The 12,163-nt window shown below is 47.1% G+C and overlaps 1 protein-coding gene across 2 annotated transcripts in view; it reads right to left on the minus strand.

The window, feature by feature from the left end:
• The window catches only part of GABRB3 (gamma-aminobutyric acid type A receptor subunit beta3), a 51,744-nt gene that overhangs the window by 13,232 nt on the left and 26,349 nt on the right, over window positions 1–12,163 (minus strand). For both annotated transcript variants that reach the window (XM_036278034.1, XM_036278032.1), the window contains exon 4: window positions 5,696–5,916. In XM_036278034.1, the coding sequence (XP_036133927.1) occupies window positions 5,696–5,916 (221 nt within the window). The remainder of the gene's footprint in view (window positions 1–5,695; window positions 5,917–12,163) is intronic.

Here is a 12,163-nt window from a genome sequence, read left to right on the forward strand (position 1 = left end):
GCTGGTGTGGCTCAGTGGTTGAGCATTGACCCACGCACCAAGAGGTGGCCGGTTTGATTCCCGGTCAGGGCACATGCCCAGGTTGTGGGGCCGATCCCCAGTGGGGGGCATGCAGGAGGCGGCCAATTGATGTTCTCTCTCATTGATGTTTCTATCTCTCTCTCTCTCCCCCTTCCTCTAAAATCAATAAAGGGGGGGGGGAAAGAATCTGTGATGTAGATACAGAGAACAAATTAATGTCGCCATGTGGGAGGGAGTTAGCGGGAGGGGAGGGATGAGTACAGTGAAGGGATTAAGAAGTACGAATGTCCAGCTATAAAAATCGTCATCGGGACGTAAAGTACGGCACAGGGGATATAGTCAGTAATATGGTAATAACTATGTATGGTTTCAGATGGGTACTAAATTTATCAGGGGGCTTACTTCCTAAGTTATATAAATAACCACTGTGCCTTACACCTGAAACTATTATAATAGTATATGTCAGCTATAATTGAAAACTTAAAAAAAAATAAAACATAAAAGAACCTGTGATTGAGCTGAGTTAAAACACAGTGGGACTTTATAAAGAATTCTTTCTGTGGCAACGAATTAAAGACAAGACAAGAATAGAGCTGAACTTGCAAGTCGTGAATTAGGAGCTTGCGATGCCATTCTCAGAGCGGAGAGGAAGGTATGCGAACACCTGGTGCAGGTAGAGAAAATGCAAAAGAGACGGAGAGGAGACAGTGGTTGCCATGGTGCAGGGTGTGCCCTCCATCCAGGGGTCCGTGTTCTCGTAGCTTCTGTGCAAGTCTGCAACTGGCAGCCCTGTCTATGCCCATTCAGTGATGGATCATAAGAGTGAATTTGGCCCCGGCTAGTTTGGCTCAGTGGTTAGAGCATCAGCCCGGGGACCAATGAGTCACAGGTTTGGTTCCGGCCAAGGTCATGTACCTCGGTTGCGGTTTGTCCCAGGCTCTGGTTGGGTTGTGAGGGAGGCAGCCAGTCGATGTGGCTCTATCACATCGATGTTTCTCTCCGTCCCTCTCTCTCCCTCCCTCCCACTCTATCTGATAATAAGTAGAAACGTAGCCTGAGGTGAGGAATTAAAATTTAAAAAAGAAAAGAGTGAATCAGAATGTCTTCTGCTGAGACCCCTAGGGTTACCTTGCATTCCCAACTCCCATGCAGTCCCAGCCTCCTTGGAGCCCAGCATCCATCTCTCGGACAGCCTTCCTCTGAATAACCACAGCAAGCCCACTGCTGGCAACGTGAGGAGGCTCAGCTCCTACCAGCAGACCCTAACTGAACGCCAGGCAGACCCAAACCCGTGCAGTCCTGTGGGGCTTCGCTCACGTAAGCCCAGCGACATAAGCCCAGCACAGGTGCTCCGGAAACAAGGGAGCATTGTTCTGTACGAGCCTGAGCACATACTACAATCAACCAATGAATGCATCAGTGAGCAGCACAAATCTCTCTTTCTCTCTCTCAGATCAATACATAAACAATTTTAAAAATGCACACAGTTTTAGAATGAGCCGGCAGCCACACCAATAAGGAGACTTCATACAAACCTTCTGAAAGACGAGCTAGCTGCCTGTTAACACTGTATCCCACATGCAAGTATCGAAAGGACTTGGACAGTCTGAAGCAATTTCTAACAGCAAGTAGCAACTTGACAATATACTTCCCAATAAGCTTCTCAGGAAGAACATGGCTACATTGTTTTGATAAAGAGAATACACCTGAGGCACCCAGGTGCTTTTTGGAACAAAATCGGAGATTATTTTGTGAACCAATTACCAGCTCCCGGTGTCTGAGAAAAGGTTCAAATGCACAAAATGCATGGCCTGGAGTAAAGAGCATGTTACAAAGTTTCCTCAGTGGAACAGAGTGAGACACCAGTAATGTCAGGTGACCAGAGGGCTGCAAAAGCAAGACGGGAAGACGCCAGCTTCTCGTGGACAGCAAAAAGCTGCCCCCAGCACCAAATAAGCAGAACCACTGTGATGAGGATGGGACTAGAACCTATGGGTGGGCCTCTTAGCCAAGATCCACCTCGTTCCTGAGAAGGAACTGCCCCAGATCTCCAAGGACCCGTAGCTTTATTCAAGGAGGGTATGCATCCCGCCCCGGAGCCTTCTCACATCACGTGGGGACAGCTTTGTCTTTTCCAGTCGAGTTCAAGCCTATGCTCAGGCTCGTGCTGGCCCAAGCACGAACTCAAGGGCTATCAGAAGCTCTGAAAAACAGTCCAGGATCTGAAACAACCTCTCATCACTACGAGGACACGGTCGCCCTCACGCGGCCGTGCGAGGGCTCGCTGACATTTCTGCAGAGTCATCAGAGTAATGGATTCGTGATTTCCCAGAATAAGACTGTGATGACGTGCAAGCCGACGCCACAGAGAGCTCACCCACAGCCAGAGATCTCCATCTACCCTTGATAAAGCCACAACCCTCACCGGTTCTGGGCTGGGGAAGGGAGCCCAGGGGAGCCAAATGGTAGCGATTCCCATGCTCCATCGCCTTCATGAGGTCTTCACCATGAAGTCAGCTGCCCAGACCCCCTTCAGGTCCATGCCATGTACGCCTTACCCAAAGGATACAGTATCACTGGGGCCACCTGCACTGCCCACACGATCCAGTGCGGACCAGGTCACAGAGAGGGGAGAGAACTCAGCCTTAGGGCCAAGGAAAAAACGGGTGGCCCAGCAATGTGAGGGCTCACACTTGGATTTCTGTCACTAAACATGACACATATATCGTGCATGTGTGTATGTACGCATAATGCAGAGTGCATATAACGGCTCTTCAGTTCACATAGAGTATGTATGCTGTGTATCCGCATTTAATAAAACTATCAGTGTTGTGACAGGCTAAGGTGCTTTTTGGTCCACAAATTCAGATGACTTCAACTTCAAATGAATCTCTGTGGCTATGTGTGGTTTTTAGATGTAGAGGCAGAGATTTCGGACGAGCCAGCTTTCGGAGGGAGCAGATGGCCGAGCGGCTGCGGCGCGAGTGGAACTCGGGGGTCTGGTGTTTGGAGATGTTCTTTCTGACAGCCGGTCCAGTCCGCACAGATCGGAAGACTTTGTTTCAAAAATGTGAAGCTCTAAATAAAGGTGGAAGGGGTACACTGAGATGCCATTTGACTAAAAACAGCAACTTATTTAGAAATCCATTTGCTGATTCCAGAGGCTGGTGGAGACGTGCAATGGATGTACAGAAGAGAGGTTTGTTTTGTTCGGGTTATTGTAAAAGTCTGTGACTGAAAGTTGCCCATGGCTTATTATTGCATTACTATTTAACTTTTACACAGAAAGGTACAGACGGAATATTAGTTAAAGATGTGGTTTTATTCTGTTAGTTTTTCTTATTCTTGTCTACTTTATGGTGTTAAATCCCAAACACAGTCAAATGGAATTTGGGAACCGAAGAGGGTCCAACCACTCTTACATCACTCTGTCTGCTATGACCTGGATGTGAAGGTAGCCCTGCCCTGGCCGGTTTGGTTCAGCAGTTAGAGCGTCGGCTTGTGGACCAGAGAGTCCCGGGTTCGGTTCCCACTAAGGGCACATACTTCGGTTGCAGTTTGTCCCCAGCCCCGGTTGGGGTCGTGTGGGTGGCAGCCAGTTCATGTATCTCTCTCACATCGATGTCTCTCTCTATCTCTCTCTTCCCCCCTTTTCTCCCTCCTGCTGTATCTGCAAAAAAAAAAAAAAAAAAAAAATGTGTAGGTAACCCCAAATTTGTAAGTTGAAATCCTAGCTCCCAAAAGTGGTGGTATTAGGGGGTGGGGACTTAGGCCATGTGGGTGGAGCCTCGTGAACAGGATTAGTTATAAGAGACGCACAGAGCTCCCTTGTCCCTTCCGCAGTGTGGGCTCAGCAAGAAGGTGCCCGCAGGGAACGAGGGAGCTGGTCCTGACCTTGGCGTCCACCTTCCAGATCTCTGAGAATAACACCTGTTGTGTCACCCCATCTGTGAGTTTGTTATCGCAGCCTGAATGGACCCCAACACTAGTCTGCCGGGGGTTGAAGCTCTTTGCCTTTAAAGGGGGCCTCACTGATCCACCCGGCTCCAGTGAGAACACAAAGAATATGCAAATAAAACTGGACAGAACCCCAAGTAGAAAGCTTTGTTCGAAAGCCAACAAGGCCTAGCTTAATTCTGATTGATGTTTTTGCCCCTCCCCCTACACACAAGCTTCTCCGGACCGCAGGCCAACGCTCTAACCGCTGAGCCAAACTGGCCAGGGCCAAGCTTCTTCTAGTCAGTGTTTTTGGGGTAGAGGCAGGTAAATGAAGGACAAGGCTTTATTTTGTGCTCATGTGATTTCTGGATAATCTTTTGTACAAGCGATGTCTCCAGAACTTTGTAACCACAGCCCTTACTGCTGGGCAAAAACATAAAATGCTAAAAACGTCCCCGAGAAGCATCGACCTAGACTCATTTCGCAGTGGGACCATGCTTGGGTGACACGTGCTACCGTTTCCTTTTCTTACCGTGGGGACACTCTGATTTCTAAAACTCTGACTCTTGCTCTGTATATAGCTGTTTTGAGAAAGTCCCTAATGTTTTCTACTCATCTCGAAGCCCTGGCCGTCACGGTGCTGTGGATTTAAATATACGTTATTATGATTTCACCGAGACCTGCTGGAGTCTCAGTTAAAAGGTGACAGACACAACATTTTGAGATAAATCTTAAAACTGTGGGCCAGTCCACAGACCAATGAGTCGTGGGGTCGATTCTGGTCAAGGGCACGTACCTCGATGCGCTTCATCCCCGGCCCTGGTTGGGTCGTGTGGGAGGCGACCAGTTGATGTGGCTCTATCACATCGATGTTTCTCTCTTTGTCTCTCTCTCCCTTCCTCCCACTCTCTCTGATAACAAGTCGAAAAATATCCTCGGATGAGGAATAAAAAAACAACAAAACAAAATCCTGTGGGCCAGTCTTTGAAGACCTCAAGGACACATGCAGGCCAGGGGATCAAGGCAGACACACATAATTATTCTAAAATAAAACACAACAAAAACCAGTGCAAAGTCAATGCAAGAAACAAAATACTTTTAAGGGCACCCTTTAGCAAGGGGGCAGTATTCACAACACCAAACCCAGAGCAGTGGCGGGGCACCATGGGAAGGTCTGGTGGTTTCCAAGGTAACCAGAGAAGCCCCAGAGCTGCTCAGGTCCCAGGCAGCAGTCTGATCTCCGATCCCAGTGATTTCACTGTGAGGCCTGGTGAGAGATGCCTCTCATCAGGGAACTTTGCATTTAGTCATTCCCATGAATATCGGTGGCACCACCTCGTGACACTCCATGGAGCCTCTATCAGCAAAAATAAACGTTTTTTTTTGTGTGTGTTTTTTCCCCCGACTCTGCAAAAGGCCTTGGGAAAACGTTACTGGAAGCTTCTGCAGCGTCAGGGTAATATTAATTATGGGCCTTTGTCGCTATAATATGAGAAACCCAACCCGAGGGAATCTGGGTTCTCAGATATGGCAACCCAATTAGATCCAATCAGCCAGGCAGGCTGTCCCCTTGATGACTATTAATAGTCACAGTAATGCCCCAATCCTATAAGATTCCTTTTTCTGCAAAGCTCAGAGTGTTCCACGATGTTTCCTGTTCAATCTGAGACATGGTTTCAGCAGCTACTACCATCTCAAGCAAGACATGCAAGGCCAGCCCCGAGGGTAGACAGACCTGAGCCCATACAGCACCGTCCCGTCGGGGTGGAGCCGGATCATGCGGTTTTTCACGGTCACTCCGTGCACGAATGACTTTTTGTCATTTAAGAAATATGTGTCAGGCACCCATAGCTGGTCAGCCACGCGATTGTCCAGTGTGAGGTTGAGCGGGATCCCGGAATAGGCGAGTCTCTTATCTCTCCAGTATTGTTGAAAGTACATGGTTAAGGTGTAATCCTGGGGGGAGGAGGGGGAGAAGAGAAAAGAAAGAAGTTGATTTGTGCTCAGCCACAGGCTATTGCCGCCACAACTGGCCAAATCCAGGATGACACCCGGGAGAAACAGACCGTTTTCACACCACGTGGAAAGCTGTGGTTGGTTTCTTGTAAATGCAATACCCGGTGTAACAGGTGTAAGTCATGTCTATAAATCCTCTTTGTTATTTAGGTTAAAAACAAGACTAGATGAACTGGCATTTAAAAAACCACCCAGAGCCCTGGCCAATGTGGCTCAGTTGCCTGGGCTTCGTCCCGTGCACCAAGGGGTTGCCGGTTTGATTCCCAGTCAGGGCACATGCCTGGGTTGTGGGTTCGATCCCTGGTAGGGGCGTGCAGGAGGCAGCTGATCAATGTTTCACTTTCTCATTGATGTTTCTCTCTCTCTCTCTCTACCCTTCTCCTTTCCACTCTCTGTAAAAATCAATTAAAAAATATTCTTAATAAAAAAAAAAAAAGAATGAGTATGAGCTTTGTGATCTAATAGGGGTGCTGTCCAGGATATATTGTTAAGTGAAAAGAGAAAAGCTGAAGAAAGCACACACACAACTCCTTGCACCGCCCCGCGTTCTCAGACCTGGCTGGGTAGCTCACAAAGCTCCCTCTGGTTCTAATTTGCTATAAACCGATTTTAGGAGACTGCACTTTGGACAAGGGTAGAGGTTTGCAGTAGGTGTAGCATTTATAAACTCTCCCTCCTGTAAGTGAATTAACTGACACCCTGGGTGTGTGCATGGATCCTGACTCACCCCCGTGTCAGTGGGCATCTCCACAGCCCCGGGCACCCCGAGAGTATCTGGATTCTGTGTTAGGTGCAGATCCGATCCTGAAATGGGAGGCCTTAAAGAAAGGCACTGATTTCCTGGCCCCAGTGCCCTCAGCTGCCAGCACCCCCTTCTCAGGTCCACTGCTCCATTCCCCAGCAGTCCACCCCCAAATCCTCACCAGGGGAGGTGGCTGGGTTATCCTTGGGCTCCTGGGTTCCCTTGGCCACATGTCCAGTGGTGGAGACTTGGTGCTGTTCCACCTTGGGTCACACATTGCCTGAGGTGTGTGTGTGTGTGTGTTCATAACATGTGTGTACATGTGCGTATGCATGTGTCTGTGCATGCATATGTGCAAGAGCATATGTCTGTGTATGTGCATGTGTGTATCTATGTGTGTGCGTATGTGCATGAGCGTGTATCTATGTATGTGTATCTGTATGTATGTGTGCATGCATGTGTGCATGAACATATGTCTGTGTGTGCATGCATGTGTGTAAGCATGTATCTGTGCATGTATGTGTGCATGCATGTGTGTGCCCATGTATCTGCATGTACATGTGCATGCATGTGTCGGTATGTGTGTGTATGTATGTGTATATGTGTGTGCATGCATGTGTGAACATGTGTGTCTGTGTGTGAGCATGTATCTGTGTACATTAATGTGTGTGAGCATGTGCCTGTGTATGTGTGTATGCATGTGTGCGTGAGTACGTATCTGTGCACACATGTGTGTATGCATGTGTGCACACATGTGTGCATGCACATGTGTATGTATATGTGTGTGCATGTGTACATGTGTCTGTATGTGTATGAGCATATATCTGTGTATGCATGTGTGCATGCACATGTGCATGAGCATGTATCTGTGTATGTGTGCATGCATGTGTGTCTGTGTATGTGTGTGTGAGCGTATATCTATGTATGTGTGTGTGCATTAATGTGTGTGAGTGTGTGCCTGTGTGCATGAGTATGTATCTCTGTGTGCATGCATGTGTGCATGTGCATCTGTGTATGTGTGTGTAGCATGTATCTGTGTATGTGTTTATGCATGCATTGTGTGAGAGTGTCTATCTGTGTATGTATGAGTGCATTCATGTGTGCATGAGTGTGTGTGCATGCATGTGTGAGTGTGTCTCTGTGTGCATGTATGTGTATCTGTGTGTATATGTGCATGCATGTGTGTGAGCATGTGTGTGTGTGCATGTGTGTGTGAATGTGTATCTGTGTATATATGTGTGCATGCATGTGTGTGTGACTGTGTGTCTGTGTATGTGTGTGCACATGTGTATCAAATTAACCAGCATGAAACACTGATGCCCACCGCTTCACAACACCTTTACAAAGTGACAGCAAACACCGGTCACTGGATTTCCACAAACTTGTAAGTCATGTGTTTAGAATTTGCACAATGTTTTCTATTTGAAAAAATATGACACAGGTTTTACCTCAGATTCCAAAATTTCACTTCATGCAAAAGTCAGAAGCCAGAGTATCTGAGTGAGACACCAGGCCAGCCCAGTGTCTCCTGGTTTGGAGCCAGTGGGCTCAGGGAGCAGTGGGTGGGGCAGGAAGAGGCCACGAGGCCAGGAGAAAACTTGCAGCACCCACAGCCCCGGGGTGAGCCCCAGTCCTGGGGCCAGGAGCAGGCATTCTGGAGTATGAGCAGTTCATGAGCCAAACTTCTGTGCATGGGTGACTGTCCTTCCCAAATCTCCTGGTTAACAAAGGAAACCTCGGCCCATCTTTAGGTGTATGATTCAAGCATCTCAGATAAATTGCAGCAAGAGATAAACAACGTCTCTTCCGGCTCGTGCAAATCTCTTGGCGTTTATCGCATTAAAGCGACAAGAATACATATTTGAAAGTGAAAATATTGCTCATTATTCTGCAATTAAGTAATTGACTAGATTTCCTCAGCACAGGAAATGAAGGGGAAAAAAAATACTAACCCTGAGAAAGAAAGGCAATCTCCAAACCAAATTTAAATATTTAACTGCAGCTGGGAAAGTCACAGGGCACCGGAATTTACACCTGCTTCAGCAAGTTTATGATACAAAGCCTCACAGGTACATTGTTCTCAGGTCAGGGAAGACGGAAAATTGTTGCGAGCACTTACGTAAGCCCTAAGTGCTGCAGGCTCCCTCTGCAGGCATTTCTGCAACAGAGATTAGGCTGGGGAATCTTGGCATTTCTATGAACACAATTTATTTAGAAAATTGTAACCCATTCCTTTTAATGGCTTAATGCATCCATCTCTCCTCCTACAAAAGACGTGGAGGTATCTCCGTTCCCATTTGTTGAATCCATATGGCGAATGGAAAAGCATTTCATTCCCTTTGTGATCCCCTCTGCCTCCCTCCTTCTGGCTTCAAGCATCCCTTGAGTATCTACCACAGGTCAAGAACCTTGCTGGGTGCTAGGGACCCAGAGATAAGAAACACAGCCCTGGCCGGTGTGGCTCAGTGGGTTGGGCGCAGGCTCGGGCCCCGGGCCCTGAAAGGTCACCAGTTTGATTCCCAGTCAGGGCACACCGGGGACAGGAGGGAAGTGACCCACGTTTCTCTCTCACATCGATGTCTCTTTCTCTCTCTCCCTTCCTCTCTCTTTAAAATCAATAAAAACATTTAAAAAAAGGAAACACATCATTTGTACCTTCAAGTAGCTCACATTCGGGTGGGGTACCTATAAAATCGAACCGGCCTCCCCGTCAAAAATTAAAGTGACGAAGAGAAGTCACTTTGGTTTTTCACCCAGACCCCCTGTTCCCCTCCTCTGGTAACCACCGGTCTGTTCTCTGTGTCTACGAGTCCATTTCAATTTAGCTTGTTCGCTTATTTTATTCTTTAGATTCGACATGTAAAGTGAAATAATCGTATTTGTCTTTCTCTCTCTGGCTAACTTCACTGAGCTCACCACCCTCTCGGTCCATTCACGTTGTTGCAAATGGCAAAACTTCATTCTTTGTTTAAAAAGGTTCAACAGAAAGAAAAAAAAAGGCATTTATTTATCATAAAATAAAGGGTGAATATCTCCATTTTAAACCAAGAATCCCTCCCATATACTTATACTGTAAAAATTCAAAAGGCCTTTGGTTTTATATATGTGCCTGTGTCAGGATTTAACAATGGGTTTCCTCTCCTCAAAGACAAACCACGTGGGCTAGTGCTGCCACACACTTTAAAGCATTTTCCGTTTCCAAGAAGATGTGCTATTTTTAGACAGCAAGCCCATTCATTTCTGAGATCATGTCTATTTATGGCTTCTACCCAGAAATTGTTCGGTTATTGCTATTACACAGATCACGGTAGTAACAATGCTACACATCCTATAACTGAAAAAAATATTGGCTTGATCGTTTTTCCTGAACTGTTATTAATTTCAGCAGAAGTGTGTGGATGGACCTCTCTGCATGGATCACACTAAGCTCTCCTGTCTTCTGCGATGTGGTCAGCAAGCCTGGGTTCCCGGCAAGATACCAAGCCACAGGTTTCCACCCCTCGATCAAGCGTGGTGCCCAAGGAGAGAGAATCCCAGGGCTAACACCACAGTTCAGTCTTGCTTTTTTATTTATTTATTTTTTTAATCCTCACCTGAGGACATTTTTTCATTTTTTGTTCAGATAGAGCGGGAGGGAGAGAGAGAAAGACAGAGAGAGAGAGAAACATCGACGTGAAAGGGACACATCTAGTGGCTGCCATCCGCACAACCCAACCAGGGCTGGGGACAAACTGCAACCGAGGTACATGCCCTTAGTGGGAACCGAACCCGGGTCTCTCCGGACCGCAGGCCGACGCTCTAACCGCTGAGCCAAACCAGCCAGGGCCAGTCTTGCTTTTGAAGAACACTTTACATGCATTTTGCACTGGGCCCCACAAATTGTGTAGCTGGCACCAGCTGTGAGTAGTAAAAGTCCTTTGTCTCTGACCCGTGAGACTCATGTCTTTTTCCAGCACCCACAGAACTGTGGGTAAAATCCCACACCCATGCCTGCTCTTGACACACACTCTCTTGCTTTTCCTCTCACCCACTGGCCCGTGTTCTTTGCTGCTCCCTCAACTCTTCCTTTTCTTCTTCGTGCTAGAGCACCCCGGGCTCCACATTCTGTGCCAAACGTACCCATTTACCCAATCAGATATCTGTCCCTTTTCTGCTCTTTCTACACTCATTTCCTTGGTACCAAATCTACCCACTTAACCAAACTCACCCGCTTAACCAAACCTACTCGTTCAACACAACCTTCCAAATCTACCCACTTAACCAAATTCACCCGCTTAACCAAACCTACTCATTTAACACAACCTACCAAATCTACCCACTTAACAAAACCTACTCATTTAACACAACCTACCAAATCTACCCATTTAACCAAACTCACCCGCTTAACCAAACCTGATCATTTAACACAACCTACCAAATCTACCCACTTAACCAAATTCACCCGCTTAACCAAACCTACTCATTTAACACAACCTACCAAATCTACCCACTTAACCAAACTCACCCATTTAACCAAACCTGCTCATTTAACACAACCTACCAAATCTACCCATTTAACCAAACTCACCCGCTTAACCAAACCTGCTCATTTAACACAACCTACCAAATCTACCCATTTAACCAAATTCAGCTGCTTAACCAAACGTACTCATTTAACACAACCTACCAAATCTACCCACTTAACCAAACTCACCCATTTAACCAAACCTACTCATTTAACACAACCTACCAAATCTACCCACTTAACCAAACTCACCCATTTAACCAAACCTACTCATTTAACACAACCTACCAAATCTACCCACTTAACAAAACCTACTCATTTAACACAACCTACCAAATCTACCCATTTAACCAAATTCACCCGCTTAACCAAACCTTCATTCCTTTTTTGTTCTGCCTACACTCACTTCCTTAGTGGCTTCTTCTGACTTTGTGGCTTTACATTCTATCTCTATGCTTAGAATTCTCGAATTTTATCTCCAACCCAATTTTTAAACCACACTCCAGAATCAGCTCAACATAGCAGACTGCGCTGCTTACCCTCAAAGCAGACCTTCGCCTAGTCTTCCCGGTTCACTTGCCGATATTCCACCCTGTTACTCAAGTCAAAACCTCCCATCATCTTCCACTCGCCTTTTCTCCACGTTCCACACGACCTGCATGGAATCCTGCTCACTCCACTTGCAAAACAGACTGGCGTCCAGCCGCAAACACTACCCGTCTCCCCCTCGGACCCCCAGGAGCCTCTGGACTGGACCCCTCTTCTCCCACGGTCCTGTTCCCAACAGCTTCCAGTGTGATTTTAACAACTGGTTCACACCACTCGCTCCTGTGTTCACACCCGCACAGTGGCTCCTCACTTCACTGACAGCTAAGCCCCAGCTGACGTGCTCTGGCCCATTTACCGCCTCTCTGACCTCTGCAGCCGCATCCCCTTCGCAC

The sequence above is a fragment of the Molossus molossus genome, unplaced genomic scaffold (genome assembly GCF_014108415.1).
Source record: "Molossus molossus isolate mMolMol1 unplaced genomic scaffold, mMolMol1.p scaffold_m16_p_24, whole genome shotgun sequence".
Classification (NCBI taxonomy): domain Eukaryota; kingdom Metazoa; phylum Chordata; class Mammalia; order Chiroptera; family Molossidae; genus Molossus; species Molossus molossus.